This window comes from Bos indicus, chromosome 12, assembly GCF_029378745.1.
Source record: "Bos indicus isolate NIAB-ARS_2022 breed Sahiwal x Tharparkar chromosome 12, NIAB-ARS_B.indTharparkar_mat_pri_1.0, whole genome shotgun sequence".
Classification (NCBI taxonomy): Eukaryota; Metazoa; Chordata; class Mammalia; order Artiodactyla; family Bovidae; genus Bos; species Bos indicus.
Genome location: NC_091771.1, coordinates 26,125,893 through 26,146,118, shown reverse-complemented (window position 1 = coordinate 26,146,118; position 20,226 = coordinate 26,125,893). Strand labels below are relative to the sequence as shown.

The window sequence follows — 20,226 nt, the reverse complement described above, 5'->3', positions numbered from 1 at the left end:
GTTAAAGTGCTGGGCTCAATACTCCAGCAAATCTGGAAAACTCAGCAGTGTCCATAGGACTGGAGAAGATCAGTTTTCATTCCAATCCAAAAGAAAGGCAGTGCCAAAGAATTCAGACTGTTGTACAGTTGTGCTCATCTCACATGTGTGGAGGGTGATGCTCAAAATCCTTCAAGCTAGGCTTCAACAGTACGTGAACCAAGATCTTCCAGATGTAAAAGCTGAATTTACAAAAGGCAGAGGAACCAAAGATCAAATTGCCAGTATCCGTTGAATCATAGAAAAGGCAAGGGAATTCCAGAAAAACATCTACTCCTGCTTCACTGACTATAGAAAAGCCTATGACTGTGTGGATCACAACACACTGTGGAAAATTCTTCAAGAGATGGGACTACCAGACTACCTTACCTGCCTCCTGAGAAACCTGTATGCAGGTCAACAAGCAACAGTTAGAACCGGACATGGAACAGCAGACTGGTTCCAAATTGGGAAAGGAGTACACCAAGGCTGTATATTGTCATCCTGCTTATTTAACTTATATGCAGAGTACGTCATGTGAAATGCCAGGCTGGATGAAAGCACAGACTGGAATCAAGATTGCCAGGAGAAATACCAACAACCTCAGATATGCAGATGATACCATTTTAATGGCAGAAAGCTAAGAGGAACTAAAAAGCCTCTTGATGAGGGTAAAAGAGGAGAGTAAAAAGGCTGGCTTAATACTCAGCTTTCAAAAACTAAGATCATGGCATCCCGTCCCATCACTTCATGGAAACAGATGGGAGGAAAAGTAGAAACAGTGTCAGATTTTATTTTCTTTGGCTCAAAGAGCACTGCACATGGTGACTGCAGCCATGAAATTAAAAGATACTTGCTCCTTGAAAGGAAAGCTGTGACAAACCTAAACCTAGACAGAGTATTAAAAAGCAAAGACACAATTTGCCAACAAAGTTCTGTATATTTAAAGCTAATTTTTCCAGTTGTCATGTATGGATGTGAGAGTTGGACCATAAAGGAGGTGAGTGCAGAAGAATTGATGCTTTTGAGCGTGGTGCTGGAGAAGACTCTTGAGAGTCCCTTGGACTGCAAGGAGATCCAACCAGTCAATCCTAAAGGAAGTCAGTCCTGAATATTCATTGGAAGGACTGATGCTGAAGCTGCAGTACTTTGGCCACCTGATGTGAAGATCTGACTCATTGGAAAAGACCCTGATGCTGGGAAAGATTGAGGGCAGTAGGACAAAGCGGCCCCAGAGAATGAGATGGTTGGATGGCATCACTGAGTTTGATCAAACTCCAGGAGATGGTGAAGGACAGGGAAGCTTGGGGTGCTGTAGTTCATAGGGTCTAAAGGTGTCAGACGTGACTCAGGGACTGAAGAAGAACAACAGCACAATGATTATTTTAAAAAGTGTTTATTGCAGTATAATTGCTTTGAAGTGTTGTGTTATATAGCATTTATCATTAATACAACTTTGAGTGTGTTATCTATTTTGTTCTTTAGTTTCTACCATTATATAATTAGAATAATAATAACTCACTAGATTATTAAATGCAATAAAATATGTAGATTGATACAATAGGCACTGAATATGTGCTGGGTTTGTTATTCGGATGACAGTGGGTTATTTAAGATTATCCTAATACTATGGTTTTATATTTCAAATATATTTCATCAAGCATAGAGATTGGTTGTTATGGTAGGAGTCATATTATTTTCTGTTTGAGCTGTTCTACCAATGATGTTATTTACAATGGAAAATTACTTATTTAAGTGATGAAGTAGGACTCATACTTTGAATTTCAGTTGTAGTGATTAAAACTGATTGTGAACTGTATCCATTTTCTAGGATAGTGGTTTAAAAGTGAGGAATGTGTTAACCCATGTTTGGAAGCCAATACCGAGTTATAAAATACCTGCAAGGATTTGCGATGGTGCTCTTTAGCTGGTTTTTAGATTTTGTAGCTACCCCATTAGCATCCCCATTAAATATCCAATAGTAAGATTTTTCACTGCTTTTTCTTTTGACATGTAGTTTAGCCTTTATTGTAAAACAAACAAAAAGTGAACTAAAAATGTAATAAATGATAGCTTTTGAAAACACATACAGTATTTTTAATGTGATATTTTTGACTAATTCATCTATGCAGAGTTGTTATAGTGATTCCATCCTATTCATAATGATTCTCAATCACCATCATCACCTTGAGTAATTCTGCCGGTGATGAAAGCTATTTGGAAGGTTTTTCATTTCTCATGGATTAATAATGTTTGTATTGGACTTTTCAATCCCATTCTGTCAAGCGGTCATCGAGAGCAATAATTAAACAAATTGCCTTTCACTAAAGGTTTAATAAATACTTACATAATGAGTAAATAATGAACAAATATTTAATAAATGATTTCAAGAAGTATAATTCCAATCTTGAAATAATCATGGCTTCTGTATTTTATGTGTAACGAAGGGTCTGTATATTAAAAATACCATATTCCTTTGATTTGAATGATCGTATATCAAGACATTAACAATTAATGTCCTGTCTTCTCCAACTTAGCCGCCAACTTCTTTTTTTGAGTACATGTTACTGAATTCTATAGATGATAGAAAGCAAAACAAATCTTCCCCATGTGTTTGACTTAGGAATAATGTGTTCTGAAAAAATACCTGTTTACTGGCACAAGATATAAGTAGGATTTTGTATATCAAAGGATTAAAAATACACTGAGTAGCTCTTTTTAGAGACAGTGTTATGCATCTTTTGTTGTTAGGGCAGACTAAGGCTCAAACTTGTATTCTGTTTTAAGCTATCTGTTCTTAGGTGCTGGGGCTATCTGAGGGTGTGTAGTACTAACCCAAGGCATTTACTGAGAGCTTACTGTATGCCATTAGCTGTTTATAATATCTCATTTAATCCTCTCTGCTGATAAGGGAGAGAAAAATTTCATGCCTGTTAAAGGTCACAGAGATTAAGTGGCAGATTAGGACCAGAATTACAATTCTGAAAGCCCGATTCCAGAACTCTCACTCTGAACTGCCATGATTATTAACTCTTTAAGAATCACCTTTGCAAGATGTGGAGTGATTTTAGTAATGCAGTCTTTATCTGATAGTAATATAAATTAAAGTAAGATAGAATATATAAAATATCTATCACAAGGAGCCTTTGGTACATAGTAAGCATTATTGAGTTTTATTTCCTCAGAGAATAGTAGGTAGTCTATTTGATGTGATGCAATTTTGTATTACTAAAATGTATTTTAATGCTATTTTTAACTGACAAATTTTATAAACTAAAAACCAACCACAAGTGATCATGTAAATGAGTTCTTGTAATTATGTAAATATTTTTATCAGAAAAGTGTTCTTTCTGTTTCTAGTTACAATACAGGTTGTTTAATAGACTAATCAAATATAAGCTATGAAAAATTCAGCAAATCCCATAAAACATTTGTGTCAATGATCTTATAATTAAGAATACTCTTGTAAGGTAAATATTTATGACTCGTTTCTTCAGTGGGTGTAAATCGATTTTTTTCCCTAAAAAATATCTGGCTAGCCAAAGATATTCCAGTAATTTTCTTGAATTTTATAGCCCCTTTAATAATTAAATTTTCATTTTGAAGTCTTGATTAACATCATTGTCATATATCAACTAACAAAATTACCTGAAAATTTTAGCATTTCAATGTCTTAACAACCTAAATTTCCACTTACACTTCAAAGTGATATAAAAATTCTTTGACCATGTTTTCTGGTTTTTAGTTCAGGGAAAAGTGCCTATTATACATATAATATCAAATATTTCTACATATGTTTCACTGGAACTGATAGGTTAAAGAAGTGAAATCAGTTCTTGTGTGTAATGGTTCTGTCCCTTATGGAGGTTGTTGTTTGTATATATAGGATATAATTATTATCATTTTGGTTTCCAGAAGTATTTAAACATTTAAGACTCTGTATCTGTAGAATTATTTTCTGTATATTTCTTAGGAATATATATATCTTTCACTTCTTTATATGCATATTTGCTATTTTGGCTTTTTTTTTTTAAGTTTATAAAATTGGTAATGAAAGTGTTCTTTGAAGCAAAACAGACTCAGAAAATATATTTGATGTATGTATACCACCGTTATTGGAGAAAGAAATGGCAACCCACTCCAGTGTTCTCGCCTGGAGAATCCCAGGGACGGGGGAGCCTGGTGGGCTGCTGTCTATGGGGTTGCACATAGTCGGACACGACTGAAGTGACTTAGCAGTAGCAGCATACCACTATTGGGGCTTCCCATGTGACTCAGTAGTAAAGAACGTACCTGACAGTGCTGGAGTTCAATACTTGGGTTGGGAAGATCCTCCAGAGAAGGAAGTGGCAACCCACTCCAGTATTCTTGCCTGGGAAATCCCGTGATCAGAGGAGCCTGGTGGGCTATAGTTCATGAGGTTGCAAAAGAGTCAGACATGACTCAGTGACTATAAAAAATAGCAACAACAGCACACACACACCTATTACTATTAAAGGAGGAAAACCAAATAATAATTTGTGTAGTGAGATTTAAGTAGAGTAAAATGGAATTTACATTGAATTTATTGTAGAAATTAATCTGTAAATAAAAATTAAAATACAGTATTCTGCCTGAAACATAGGGAAAATATAGTGTAATGTTCAAATAACCTTTTCTTTGTCAGCAAAGTTTTTTTACTCAGTGGATCCTTTACAGAAAATATCTGGTAATACAGTTTGTAGTACATCTAACAGTTTAATGGGTTTGTCAGCTATCAACAAGAAAGGACATTTTATTTCTTTCAGACTTACGATGTCTGATTACATTGACTTTTCAAATAAGCTTTTTTTCTACAGCCCATTTTAAAGTGTTTTCCATAAATGATCGCTTTTCTACAATAATTCCTTCATAAAAAGTTTCCTTTACATTTACTGAAATTTGTTTTTAGTGCTATGTTATTTTGTGCTGTTTTAATTTACAACACGTAATTTTGCTTTGTGAATTTTTCCTGCCGTAAAGGAAGGCTTCTGCTTTATATTTGACCAGAAACAAACAAAGAAAGGCATTGTTTTGGCAAAGGAATGAAATACAAATTATTAATTTCAGGAATTTTGGCAACCGGTCACATCTTTATGCATTTGTTGCCTCAATTTTCCTCTAGTTTGCATATCCACATTCTCTGTTCTTCAACATTTTAATAATATTTTGTAATTGAAGATGTTATTTTATGCATGGAATAACATTCATTTCTTTTAGTTTTTCTATGTCTTTACATTGCTTCTGAAATAAGGTAAATTGTTTCATTCATTTTGATATTATGATACTCATACAGTCTAAAACTAACATAAGTATCACTAGCTTTTCTGAGAAAAATTACCATATGCCTGAATATTCACAGTTCATACTCAGAAGCACACAATATTTCTGGTGGAAACTGTGTGTTAAACTCCCAAGTGTTTCTGCTCTCTTCCTATTCCCTCCTGTGGATATGTTGACCTTAGGTGCAATAAGTATAATCTTTAATAAAATAATTAATATGGTATTATTCTAATTAATTTAGTATTGTAATTTTATTGACTTTTATTTTATTTTGTTTCTGGATTCATGGTCTTATTACCAGGATGGAAAACACCCAGAGGTTTTTCTCTAGCATCCTTATATTTAGGCGCATATACCCCAAACCATGAGGAAATTATCTCAGACTGAGCCTCCTCCAGATAGAAGCTCATAACCTGTTCTTCATTTTCTGTTACTTTTGACATTCTTTTTTTTAAGTGGATTTTTATTTTTGTTAATTTTCAGAAAAATTTAGATTTATAATAAAATTGAAAGGAAGTAGCAGAAATGATCTTCATATACTCCCTTTCTTCACAAATACATACCCCTCCCCTATTATCGGTGTCAGTCACCAAAATTTTAACATCTTTTTTAAAAAGGATGAATATATTTTGATAGATCATAATCACTTAAACTCCATATTTAAGGCCTCATCTTGGTGCCATACATTTTATAGGTTTGAAAAAAGTATAATGGCATATAGCCATATTATAATATCATAACAAGTATGTTCACTTCCCCAAATTTATTTTTTGTTTTACCCTTTCGATTGTCCCCAGGCAACTACTGATCTTTTTATGGTCTTCATAATTTTGCCTTTTCCAGAATGTCATATAATTGAAATGATATAGTGTGCAACTATTTCAGATTATCCTGTTTCATTTAGTAATATGCAGTGAAAGTGCCTCCGTGTCTTTTCATGGTTTGATAGCTCATTTCCTTTTAGCACTAAATATAGTCTAAATGTATCACAGTTTATTTTTCCATTCATCTGCTGAAGGCCATCTTTGTTGCTTCTGAGTCTTTGCAATTAAAAATAAAGCTTCTATAAATATCCGTGTGCATGTTTTTGTGTATATATACGTTTTCAACACCTTTGGGTAGATACAAAGGATCATGATTGCTGGGTTATCTGGTAGAAGTATGTTTAGTCCCATAAAAAACCTCCAAACTCTTCCAAAATGTCTGTACCATTTTCATTCCTACCAGCAATGAATGAACTAATAGATTATTAGTTCCTGGAGGGTTTTTTTTTTTAATCAGTTATTTCAAATTTTTAAAATAGATAATCATGCTATTTGTGAACAAAACAGTTTTGTGTTTTCTTTCCCGATTTGTATATGTTTTATTTCCTTTTCTTGTCTTATCACATTAGCAGAGACTTCCAGTGTAGTGTTGATAAGGAATGGTGAGAGGGGACATCCTTGCTTTCTTTTTGATCTTAGTGGGAAAATTGAATTTTTCATCATTAAATATGACATTACCTGTAGGTTTTTTATAGTCTTTATCAAGTTGAGAAAGTTTCCCTTTATTCCTAGTTCCCTGAGAGTTTTTATCATGAATGGCTGTTCGATTGGGTCCAGTGCTTTTCCTACATCTGTAGATATGAACTTGAGAATTTTTTGTAGCATATTGCTGTATGGGTAATTGTTGTTGGTGTCGTTTAGTCGCTAAGTCGTGTCTGACTCTTGTGACCCTGTGGACTGTAGCACACCAGGCTCCTCTGTCTTGGGATTTCCCTTACAAAGATACTGGAGTGAGTTGCCATTTTCTTCTCCAGAGGATCTTCCCAACCCAGGTATCGAACTTGAGTTTCCTGTGTTGGCAGGCATGTTCTTTACCACTGAGCCACCAGGGACGCTTTGTAATGGGTGTTGGATGACATAAAATGATTTTTGAATCTTGAGCCAGTCTTGCATACTTTGAGTAAATCTCATTTGGTTATGGTGTATGATTCTTTTATCTTGTTTAAATTCAGTTTGGTCAGGTTTTGTTGAGAATTTTCACCTACTTGTTCATGGGAGATATTGGTCTAGAATGTACTTATTATGACTGTCTAGTTTTGATTTGAGTGATAGTTTTTCCTAACTCATTGTAGTTTTTCATATAATGAGTTAGGAAAATAGTTCCTCTGCTTCCATGCTCTGAAAAATCTGTAGAGAACTAACTGGTATAATTTCTTCCTTAAATGTTAGGTAGAATTCACCAATGAACCCATCTGGGATTGGTGATTTCTGCTTATTAATTGTTGATTCAGTTTTTTTAATAGATGTAGATATGTTCAAAATGTTTGTTTATTCTTGTGTGACTTTTGGCAGAATGGTTCTGAATTTCATTTAGGTTTTCAAGTCTGTCAGCATAGAATTGCTCACACTTTTTTTTCATGAGATGTGTGGCTATGTTTCTTCTTTTATTTCTAATACTAGTATTCCTGTCTTGTTCTTTTTTTATTCCTGTTAGTTTGACCAGAAGCTTATCAATTTTATTGATCTTTTTAAAGAATCAGCTTTTGCTTTAATTGATTTCCTATTTTCAATTTCTTTGATTTATACTCTGATTCTTATTATTTATTTTTACTTCTTACTTTGGATTGAATTTACTCTCTTTATTTGTAGCTTATTAAGTTAGAAATTTATATTATTGATTTTAGGTCTTTTTTTTAAAATATATTTTTAAAAATTACCTCATTACAGAGGTATGAACACCCCTGTTTCAACATGCAAAAGTGTGGTTTTCCTTCCATTCCACCAAGAAATTCTCTGTGACACCAGCTGAGTATTGTATAATTTAACTCAGTTCTGACACTCAAACCTGGCATAGCATCGGATCCCACAGGTTGAGGGCTCAGTCTCACAGGACTTGCTTTCTTCACTTTAGTTGCTGGTTGCAAGTCCAGATTATCACCTGTGCTTCTCACCAACTGACTATAGATTGTAGGTTCTGATAGCCTCCTCCTTGGACTTTAGATGCTAATTGCAAGTCCAAATCCTTACTAGTACTTCTTATTGACTGGCTATAAACTGGAAGTTCAACCTCCCATCCTTGGATTCTGTTACTTTGCTAGAGTGGTTCACAGAGCTTAGGGAAACATTTTATTTACTGGACTTTATAAAGTCCTTTATAAAAGGATGATAAAGGATACAGATGGACATCCTAATGGAAGAGATGCACAGGGCAAGCTATGCGAAAAGGACACAGAGCATTCATTCCCTCTCCAGACGTGCCAGACCTTTTAGCATCTTCTTTTATTCACATACCTGGAATCTCTCCCAATCTCTTGTTCTTGTTTTTTTTTTTTTTTTTTTTAAATGGTATCTTCATTATATAGGCATCACTGATTAAATCATTGACTGTTGATGATTGAACTCACTCTCCAGCTCTTCTCCCCTCCCTGGAGGTAAATAGGTGGGAGGAGGGAGGGACTGGACTGAAAGTTCCAAACCTCTGATTATATGGTTGGCTATGTTGGCAACTCAGAGAAGGCAATGGCACCCCACTCCAGTACTCTTGCCTGGAAAATCCCATGGATGGAGAAGCCTAGTAGGCTGCAGTCCATGAGGTCGCTAAGAGTCAGACACGACTGAGCGACTTCACTTTCACTTTTCACTTTCATGCATTGGAGAAGGAAATGGCAACCCACTCCAGTGTTCTTGCCTGGAGAATCCCAGGGATGGGGGAGCCTGGTGGGAGGCCGTCTATGGGGTCTCACAGAGTCGGACATGACTGAAGCAACTTAGCAGCAGCAGCAGCGGAGGCAGGTTGGCAACTAGCTTTCATCCTTAAGTAAATTCTAAAGGTCACTTCACTAACATGACAAAAGACACCTTTATTGCTCCCCTCCCTAAAGAAATTTAAAGGGAGCTTTGTGTCAAAGCTCTGTGCCAGAAATGGGGCCAAGAACAAATAGATGTTTTTTATTAAAATCACAGTATCACAGCATTCAATGTTATAAATTTCCCAGGAATCATTGCTTTCATTTTATTCCACAAATTTTGATAAGTCATATTTTCATTTTCATTTCTTCATTTAAAATATTTTTAATATCTCTCAAGGTTTCTTCTTTGACTCATGTTTTATTTAGAAGTGTATTGTTTAATGTTCACATTATGGGATTTTCCATTTGTCTTTCTGTTTAAAGTCTTTCTGGTTTCTAGTTAATTTCATTGTAATCTGAGAGTAAATTGTGTAATATCCATTATTTTTAACTTATTAGATGTGTTTTGTTTCCCAGAATGCAGTCCATCTTAGTGAATGTTCTATGTGAGCTTGAGAGAAATGTTTATTCTGCTGTGGTTGAATGAAGTAGTATATAGTTGTCAGTTATCTCCAGCTGTTTGTTTATTGTTGTGTTCAACTAAGTCATAACTGGTTTTCTAACCACTAGTTGTCCATTTCTGAGATAGGGATGTTGAAATCTCCAACTATGATAATGATTTCATCTGTTTCTCCTTATTATATCAGTTTTTGTTTTACATAATTTTAAACTCTGTTGTTAGGTATATACACTTTAGATGTTGTCTTCTTAGAAAATTGACTCCATTAACGTTGGGTAATGCTGTTCGTAATCTCTGATATTTTCCTTCCCCTGAAGTCTTTTCTGTTTAAAACTAAAATAGGTACTCTTAATTTTGTTTGTTTGGTTTTTATCAAAGGTGCGAAATCTACCGTATAGGAGGAAAGATAGTTGTATGCTAAAAATGAATCTTGACTACAACCTCACGCCTTAATAAAATCTAACTCAAATATCAACCGTAAATGTAAAATATAAAACTGTAGGACTTTTTGAGAAAACATAGGAGAAAATCTTTGTGATCTAGGCTAGACAAAGTCATTTTAGACATGACCCAAAAGTGTGATATATACAAGAAAAAGACTGGCAAATTTGACACTGGCTTCATCAAAGTTAAAATATTCTACTCTACAAAAGAAACAATGAGAAGACCTTTTACAGATTGGAGGAAGATGATAGAAAATCACTTATTTGACAAAGGACGTATATCAAGACTACTAACTCTTGAACCCTATTAATAAGAAAGCATAAAATCCAGTTTTAAAAAATGGACAAAAGATTTGAGCAGATACTTCAACAAAGAAGATATAAGGATGTCAAAATAGCACATGAAAAAATGTTTAACATTCTTATCAGATATATTTAAAATGCTCTGAGATGTAGCTGAACATTTTTAGAAGGGCTAAAAAAATGAAATATGCATGATGCCAAGTGCTAGCAAGGATGAAGAGCAACTGGAACATATTACTGGTGGGATTGGCAAATGGTACAGCCATTCTGACAATTGGCAGTTTGTTATTAAGTTAAACATGTACTTATATAACAACTTTCAACTCCTGGATTTGTATTTGTGAGAAAATAAGTGAAAAGTGTTCACACAATAACCTTTATGTGAATGTTTATAGTAGTCCAACTGTTCATAATTGCCATAATCTTGGTACAATTCGGGCTTCCCAGGTGGCACTAGTGGTAAAGAACCCGCCTGCAAATTCAGGGGACATAAAAGACACGGGTTTGATCCCTGGGTTGTGTCAGGAAGTTCCCCTGGAGGAGTGCCCGGCAACCCACTCTATTATACTTGCCTGGAGAATCTCATGGACAGAAGCCTGCCAGGGTATGGTCCATATGATCGGCAAGAGTCAGACACAACTTAAGCGACTTAGCATGCACAGGTACAGTTCAGATGTGCCCTTTAGATAGTCTGTTCATTCAAGGGAATACTCTTCATCAATTAAAAGTTAAGAAAAAAAAAAAAGAGAGACTTCTGATACATGTAACTATTTGGATGATTTTCAGACAATATATTTTGGTAAAGAAGTACATATTAAGATTACATACAGTATGATTCTATATATATATAACATTTCTTGAAAAGTCAAAACTATATCACTATCAGAGACAAGTAGCTATCCAAGGTTGTTTTGGCTGTTGGGAGAATGTGACTGTAAAGGTCTAAGGATAAATGAGTTTTTTGTGTGTGATCAAACTTGTTTTTATCTTGATTGTGATGGAGTTACAGTAACATGTTATATACACACACAAACACACAGAAAAGAAGTAAAGGAGTTGATTTAACTAAGATCATTTAAAAATGAAATAAATTATGAAAAGGATAGAAAATTCTTGAACGTTTGTGAAGCTTAACTATCAAATAATTATTTCACCTTTCTGTGTAGCTAGCTGTTTTAATATTTATTTTATTTTATGGCGGTTTCAGCACTTACAAGGTATGTTTTTAATCCTACCTCTGTAAAATAGGCTGGGGCTTGGCTGAAAGTAGAGCCAGCATCAGGAGAAGAACCTGGCTATTTGGCCTCCCTGCTTTGCATGTTTTACTCTTGAAAGGCATAGCATATGAATATATAGTTAAGATCACTTATTCATCCTTATAATTTATCTCTATTTTTCCTTTGAAGCTTTGAAGTTCTTAGGTATTAGGGAGTTTCATCATTAAATTTCTAAATTTCGCATGTATTCATGGATTACATATACAGTGGTGGTCCCACTTGTAACATGCCCAGAAAGCTTTTGTAAAAGTCTAGGACATTTACAGCATTGTGAACATCCTTTGGTTGAAATTAAATTACACATAGGCTTTAAGCATTATCTTTTTTTACATTGGAACCTTTTAATAAATACCTATTGGTTGTTTATAGAGAACTGTGAACAGAGATGATCAAAAGGCTATTTGGTTGTCATACAATGTAAATTCTGGTAAATGCTATAAACTTACACATAATGATGCCATAAGAGGTTTGGAATTTATTCCTTTACATGTACAAATTTTAAAATTTCATTTTCTTCATAAGACAGACTTTGAAAGATTTCAGTTGCAATTTTACAAATGTCTATTTTTTTGCTCTAATATATCTTGTCAGAAACAAAATAGGCTGATGAAACATAAAATTAAAATCTGTTACCAGAGCAAGAAAGGTAAAAACGTGTAATAGCCTGACTAATATTTAGTAGGGCCTTTAAATAATGTTCCCTGACAACCAAGACAGTGATAGCAATTCAGTCCTGAAGCTGAAAGAAAAGGTAGAAATTACTGAGGAGAGATTCCATGGCTTAGGGTCTAAGGATTTCATGTGCTCCCCAGTGTATTTCATCTGTCCTCACATTTTGCTGTCCCACATTTCACTGTTTTCCTTATTTGACTTTGAAGATAAATGTATTTTACTTATTTCAGCATGTATCTCCATTTGATGTCTGAATTGATGAATGACAATTTGTGTATCAGGGTTTATTGCCTAAGTAGCCAGTTAGGTAGCAGTCTTTTGAGATAGCATCTTCAGGAACATTTGGTCCAAAAGTGACTGCTAAAAGTACCTGGAGTTAGAAACTTTTGGTTTAGACCTTTCTAATTTTGAACTGTGAATGGATTTAACTCCTCTAACTTGTGGGATGTTTTTTGTATGTATCACTGGAAATTAATTATGTTGAGTGTGAAATTATTTTGGGTATGGACTTGAGTTGATTTCTTTTACGGTTTTATTCCTACTAGGATCGCTTTCATCTTGGAAGAGTTTTGTAGTGAAAGAAGTAGCATAGAAACTATGTTTTAGATATTTTATATATGTATTCATCTTTTGCAAGATTTCAGTGTTTCTCAGTAGTAGATTGGGCTACCCAAAAGATGAAAGCATATGAAAAAGTCAAAAGATTTTCCTCTGTTACAGGTACCTTAAATCTTGTTAGAACGTAATCTATTTCTGAATTTATTCTGACAGTTATTTTGCCTGTTAGGTTTCTTAAGAGATTAAAAACACCCTTATGTAAGTGGAGAGGGTGTTGAATTTCAGGGGGAACCTTCAAATTTTTACATTATTAATTCCATTCTTCTTAATGCATTTAAAAAGCCCATCTGGCTGAGGTAATTTGATTGTTTCAGTACAACGTAAATTGAGAAGCCAGTTTCCTGTACCCAAAGAACTGTCTTTGAATTGAACTTAGGTTATATATTCAGTCTTACTCATTTCAGATATTTTAGGTCTATCTTTATGATATATTGTATATTTAAATAGTAAAATTCCTTCAAGATAATAAGAATTGAAATCACATTACATGAATTATCTACATTAGTTATTTTTTAAAAAATAATGAAGAAATTGAAATGGATTGTTAGATTAAAATAAAGTCAAGATCTATATTGACATAAATTTTAATGACTCCTAAAGGTAGTACATATTTTTTCATTAGTAACAAAAATGAGTCATGTTTATACATAGTTATTTATTATGATCAGTTATTTATGGGGCAAGACTATTGTGGTTATTCTTAATAATGTGGACCAGTAAAGAGATTATTAATATGCTCAGTCATAGAGGTATTATCATATTATTTCCTTCATTTTTGCTTAAGGTCTAGCCCTTTATTAGTATATTTGAAATAAATATTTCTTAATTAAAATTCATTAAGGATCCAAAGATGGTAATTATTTTGAAGAAATAACCCTGTAGGTTATTAGTGTCATTTTCCTTAAAAGAAGACAGTATTAAAAACCCTTAACCATTCCTGAAGTAGAATCACTACTTACAGAACATGTTATAGTACTATCTGTTGAAAAGTTTAGCAATTTGACTTTCTGAGGTAAAAATCAGTTTACTTTTTCTCTATCAAATAAAATATTCCTGTGAAAATCTGTTTCTGGGTATTGCTATACTTTTCAAAAGAATGTTCTGTCTTGTGTATACTAGTTTTGGCTGATACAAATACTTGCTTTTTGGTTTATCCTAAATATTTAGATCCTCTACAGATGAACTGATGTGTCTAGACAGGAAGTGGTATGTAGGAGATATAGGAATGGGCTGAAGTATCCTTTATATTTGCCTTTGTATCTAGGGGAGTTGGAAATAGGCAAGAATGGAGAGAAATTTTGTATGGCAGTACACAGAATTTTGCAAGTTTATTGTGAGCCCTGAAGCAATCCGATGCATTTTAGTTACTGGTAAGTTTGTTAAATTATGTTTGAAAATGTACCTCTTCGAAGATGGCCATCTATTTACTAATAAGTCCACCATGTCAAATATACCTATTTTAAAGATATTTTTGAAGAGATGTAGTATTGCTATTGCATTGGGTTTTAGGTATAAATTAAAAATACTTTTGTTAGTGAATGCGTTTTACTTTTCAGTTGTTGTCATAGTTAAAATTGAAGTAAAATTAACATTATATGGCTTGTCTTTGTTAATATTTTGGAATAATAAAATTAATATTTCTCATTTTGTAAGGGAACTCCACCATGTTTAGAAGTCTTAATTAATTCATTAGTTGTTTGAGAAAGAGTGTTCGTTTTGACATCAAAGAATAAGAACGTCTAGGGCATCTTTGTCATTTTGTATAGTTCCGTATAGGAGCGTGATTTATTGTAAGAAATACTTACTTTGTATTTTATTTCATGGACCATAGGAACCATGGTGAGGCATTTCTAGTCTTTCTTTTTGGCAGTGCTGATGTTTAGGAATTTTAGTTGTTCTTTCCCACTAAAGCACTAACTCATGTGTAGGTAAGAATTCCATGAACAGGTCAGGAAATTGTATAATTTCTATGCAATAGTTTTCTTTATTTTTTTCAGACACTTAGGCAGACCTATTATGTGTGCTAGTGCTTAAGCAATTATTTGTGAAGTGGCTTTGACTATTGATAAAATTCATGTAAAATGGACTAGATTGCTTATAGGTGTTCTTTACAGAAACATTAAAAAAATAAATAAATAAAATCCCAGGGGATTCCTTGCTATTTGTGTTCTTCTTACAAATATCTATCTTTGACTTTAGGACAAAGTACAAGAATATCAGTGATTTGCAATACTAGTTTACTATTTTCTTTTATGTGGTTTAAAGACAGAAGACCAGTTAATATAATTGAATTTAATTTCTTGAAACAAAGTATTTTATTTAAAATATTTAATATATACTATCTAGCTTATATCAGGCTTTCCATTAAACTATCAATTTTTATAGTGATAATAATGATGCTAATTTTCTATTGACTCTTTTTATGAGAATATTTCTGATTTGAACAAAAATAGCCCCATTATCAGAGAAATGTGGTGTTAATCCTATAGAAACCTGAAGAACTAGAGTAACTTCAGAAAATAGAATAACTTTAGTTCCTTTTGAGTCTTCAAATTTTCCTCGTTACCAAATTTTCTTAATTTCATGTAGAAATGAGTAATTGTGAATCTAAAATATATTTAGAAATTTATATAAATCTAAATATACAATTTGGGGTATACTATAAACCAGTGTAAGTGGATATTATTTTAAGTATTGATAAAGTTTGGCTTGGAGTTATTTATTATTATAAACTACAACAAAGATATATTATGAAGAGTATATATTTTCTTGATTAGGAATGCTGCCATGTATCAATGCTGCTGATTTGAAAATTGTGTAATTTTGTGAAGTAATACATTAACAAAGCTTAACGTAATGCAATCATTTATTTTTCTTTTGTTTCTTCCTTCATTCCACAGACATACCAAGTACATTATCTTTGTCTGGCACATATCTTTTTGTGCTTTTATGTATTTGTGTATACATTGTGTCATCAGTTGTCACTTTTTATTTCAGTATGACATAAATCATCTTATTTTCTTTGCTCTCATGAATTTTCCTGAGGGCATATATGGGACATAAGTAATATGTTGCATATTTCTCTAGATATTTTAATATATGTATGTGTGTGTATATATATATATAAGTTGTTTTTGAAAAATAGGTCTAAATGAAAAGTTTATTTAAAAAAAAAAGGTGACCAAAATAATATTGTTAAAATATTTTAAATTTTCTAAGAGAGCATGGGCTTCAAAAGAATGTCATGGTAGTTTTTATTATGGAAAAGTATGTTTCTTATGTAAGATTTACTTCAGGGAATATATATGTATAAAGATAAACTTAGATATTTTACCTTGGAATGTAAAATAACTCCATAGTTATGTTTCTATATAATGTTTAATTTTAAAGATATAAAACCTTATTTTTTTCATGCTTGTGAGAAATATTCTTACCTAAGATAACAGCAAAATAGATTAAAATTGAATATGATTGTTACCTTTTAGATTAATAAAATTGTGTTTATGATCAATATTTGATGGTGACATAATGGAATTATCTGTACTTTACATGCAGTGCTACTCTTTTGGCATTCCTGGTTGAACTACTTAAAAGTTCAGTAGCCATGCAAGAACAGATGCTGGGTGGAAAAGGCTTTTTAGTCATTGGCTACTTACTTGAAAAGGTAAGTGAAATGTATTGATGGCTTTACACAGATGGACCACTGACAGTCACTCATTATACTTTTTTTCTGTAGTCTCCCCTTTACATTGACTGCAGAGGTCATATATTTGGTTAATTCACAAATATTTTTAAGTTATGTACTTGAATATATGTATAGACACTAAATTGGGTGTTAGAAATCTACATAATAAAGAAATTTTGAATAAAAATAGAAACTAAAGAAAAATTATTTCATCTACTTGTCTTCAAATTTAGAAATGTTTCTCTTAATTATTTTTCTAATTGATTCTTTGCTGTCTTTTGCATTCAAACCAAGTTTCTTACACATTTTATCAATTTTAGTTTTAAGTGGATTTACTTTTTTTCTTTTTGCTTTCTTTCTCAGTTTTAAGGTAGTAAACAAAAACCTATATTTGGTAGCAACAGAAACATTAGTTTTTGCTTTGTCCCTGATTTTAATATATTTGAATGTTTAAAGTAGCATTTTTTTCTAATCAATACATAGTGTAAACAGTGCAAACTAGATCACTTTAATTCTTCCTATGTGTGTCATTTATGCCCTGCTTTTTTAATGACATTTGCTTTAGTTACAACTGTACTATAATGGCAATGAGTGCTGAGTTTCTGATAATGGTCTCACAGGAGTTTGATTGTACCATGTGATTTCCTTCAAACAGTAAAGTGATATTTCATAAATAAGTTTTTTTCTTTCCTTAAGAAATATCTATCACCATCATTAGTGCTCCCAAACCTCTTCTTAAGAGTTAATCATTACCATTCATATGACATTCAGATGCTTTGTAAATGGAACTATCCAAGAAAATAATAGAGGTGAGACCTGAACTAAGAGAAATAAACTTATTTTTCTCTTGAGAAATAAAATTTAGAGGTCTTTTGGAAATATTTTTTTAACCTCAGATTGATCTACATTTAAAATTCTTCTGTGTTTTCTTTGAAACAAGTACTTTTGTTTCTTGAAGGCTAGAGGAGTAATAAATTATAAAATATCATAGACAGCATTTTTTAGTCAGATAATTTTTTCAGTAAATTTATTAATGTTTTCATTAAGTCTATTTAGTTATTTTTAATAATAGAATACTCTTTTCCTATGTCTGAAGTATTAAGAGCTGTTTTCAAGACTTGTGTTAAATTACATTTGACAGGAGTTAGATATTATGAAATACCTTTGTGACACTGCTGTTCCTGATCACTATCAGGAACTACCTCTTAAATATACTTAATCGATTTACTGAGAGCTTATTAGCATAATTTTAAAGTGAGCATTCACTTGTACACTTAAAACTTAGCTTAAAATTAGAAATATTGTGAAAAGTCTTCAAATCAAATAAAAAGAACATTAGACTAATAATAATAGCTCCATCATTTTACAGTCCTTCAGCAGTGTATGAGGTTTCTAGTCTTTTCACAGCTTTGGAAGCCTTTGTTATTATCTGACTTTTTTTTAGTATTCTAGCCATCATAGTGGATGTGAAATGTTTTATCACTTTTGTATTTGCATTTCTGTGATGTCTAAATGATGTTGAGCATTTGTGTATTTTTTAAGAAATATTTATTACAAAGACCATTTTTAAAAACTGTGGTATTCCTTTTTATTACTGAATTGTAGGAAATTTTTATTCTATATCCCAATCCTTTATTAGATATATGATTTGCAAAGATAGTCTTCTATTCTGTGGATCACTTTATGTCTTAATATGCATTTTTTTGATTACAAATTAAGTTGAGCATTTTCACATGTTTGTTGTCCTTTAAGTTGTGCTCTTTTGCTAAATACCTATTCAGAGTATTTCCACTTTGTCATTTGAATTGTTGGTCATTTTCTTATTGGTTCATGGGAATTCTGTATATATCTTGGATATGAGTCCTTATTGGATATGCATCAATAATATCTCTTCCTCTGTGACTTGCCTTTTCACACTCTTAATCATCAAATGCTTTGTCTGCATTCAGTTCAGTCGCTCAGTTGTGTCCGACTCTTTGCGACCCCATGAACCGCATCACGCCAGGCCTCCCTGTCCATCACCAACTCGCGGAGTTCACTCAAACTCATGTCCATCAAGTCAGTGATGCCATCCAGCCATCTCATCCTCTGTCATCCCCTTCTCCTGCCCTCAATCTTTCCCAGCATCAGGGTCTTTTCAAATGAGTCAGCTCTTTGCATCAGGTGGCCAAAGTATTGGAGTTTCAGCTTTAGCATCACTCCTTCTCTACATTATTTGAGATAATTATGATTTTTCTATATTTTTTTCTTAGTTTACTGAGTTACATTAGTTGATTTTCAAAATTAAATATTTTTATATTCCTGGAATCCTATGTAGTCATAGATCCATTCCCATTCTAATCCTTATGCTTCTCTTAAAATGACATATCAATGTTAAGTCTTATTTGACTTATTGATATTTTAGTTTAACATTATTTCCTTCTTGAACTGCTTTGTTCAATTGCATTTTGTAACAACATTATTTCTTTGCTTTCTTCTTATCTCCTTGGCCTCCTTTAATTCTCTCCTAGTCCTTCTTCCTAAACTTTAAAGCCTGTGGTATCCTTGTGCTTAATCCTAGAAATCTTGTCACTTTTCTGTTTACACTGTACTCTGATTGAGCTCAGGGTTCCCTTAGCTTTCCTTATACTGCAGATGCTTATACTCAAATGTGTATCCCCAACTACCAGCCTCTCCCTTGAATCTGATTCCACTTAGATGTTTAATAAGCTTCACAGATTTAAATTATCCAAACTGTTACCTTTGATTTTCCTTTCAAATCTTTTGTCCTTTACTCTTCTCTGTCTCAGTTAGCAGTATTGCCCTTCAACAAGTAGTTCAGATAAAAAATGTTAATTCTTTTTTGACTCTTTTTCACACACAGAATTCCTTCTGGCAGCATACTGTGTTGTTTTAGTATCAAAACATATCCAGAATCAGTGACTGCTGCTGCTGCTAAGTCACTTCAGTTGTGTCTTTTCTCTGTGAGACCCCATAGACGGCCTACTAGGCTCCCCTGTGCCTGGGATTCTCCAGGCAAGAACACTGGAGTGGGTTGCCATTTCCTTCTCCAGTGCATGAAAGTGAAAAGTGAAAGTGAAGTTGCTCAGTCATGTCTGACTCATAGCGACCCCATGGACTGCAGCCCACCAGGCTCCTCCATCCATGGGATTTTCCCAGGCAAGAGTACTGGAGCTATTTATTAATACTCCTCTACTTGTTTTTATGCCCATTTTTATTCACACTGTCATCATCGTTCACCACTAGTTACCCACAGTCCATTTTTTGCTTGCAATCAGATTAGTCTTGAAATGTGCCAGGTCCTTCTAGTCCATCCTTCTCAAAGTAAATTCATAAGTCTCTTACCTCTGACATATCCCTTACCACTCTCATTCTTTCTTTCTCTGTTGCAGCCACACTGACCGTACAAAGGCCTCTTTGAAGAGCTTTCTCTTAAAAACTAAAATAGTAAGCATGAGCTCTTCTTAGGACTTTTGCATTTTCTTTTCACATTGCTTTGGTAATTCTGTAGATATCCACATGGCTTGATTCTACACGTCATTTAGGATTTTGCTTATGACACTGTATCAGAGAAGTCTTCTCTGATAACTCAATAGACTAGTACTCCTTTGCTAACC

General features: G+C 33.2%; 1 protein-coding gene across 6 annotated transcripts in view; it reads left to right on the top strand.

Moving 5' to 3' along the window:
• The window catches only part of NBEA (neurobeachin), a 674,548-nt gene that overhangs the window by 153,092 nt on the left and 501,230 nt on the right, over nt 1-20,226 (top strand). For 5 of the 6 annotated variants that reach the window (XM_070800567.1, XM_070800569.1, XM_070800566.1 and 2 more), the window contains exon 11: nt 16,480-16,588. In XM_070800567.1, coding sequence (XP_070656668.1) covers nt 16,480-16,588 — 109 coding nt within the window. Of the gene's footprint in view, nt 1-14,188; nt 14,295-16,479; nt 16,589-20,226 lie in introns of all 6 variants that reach the window. The other variant, XM_070800570.1, reaches the window with a different exon arrangement.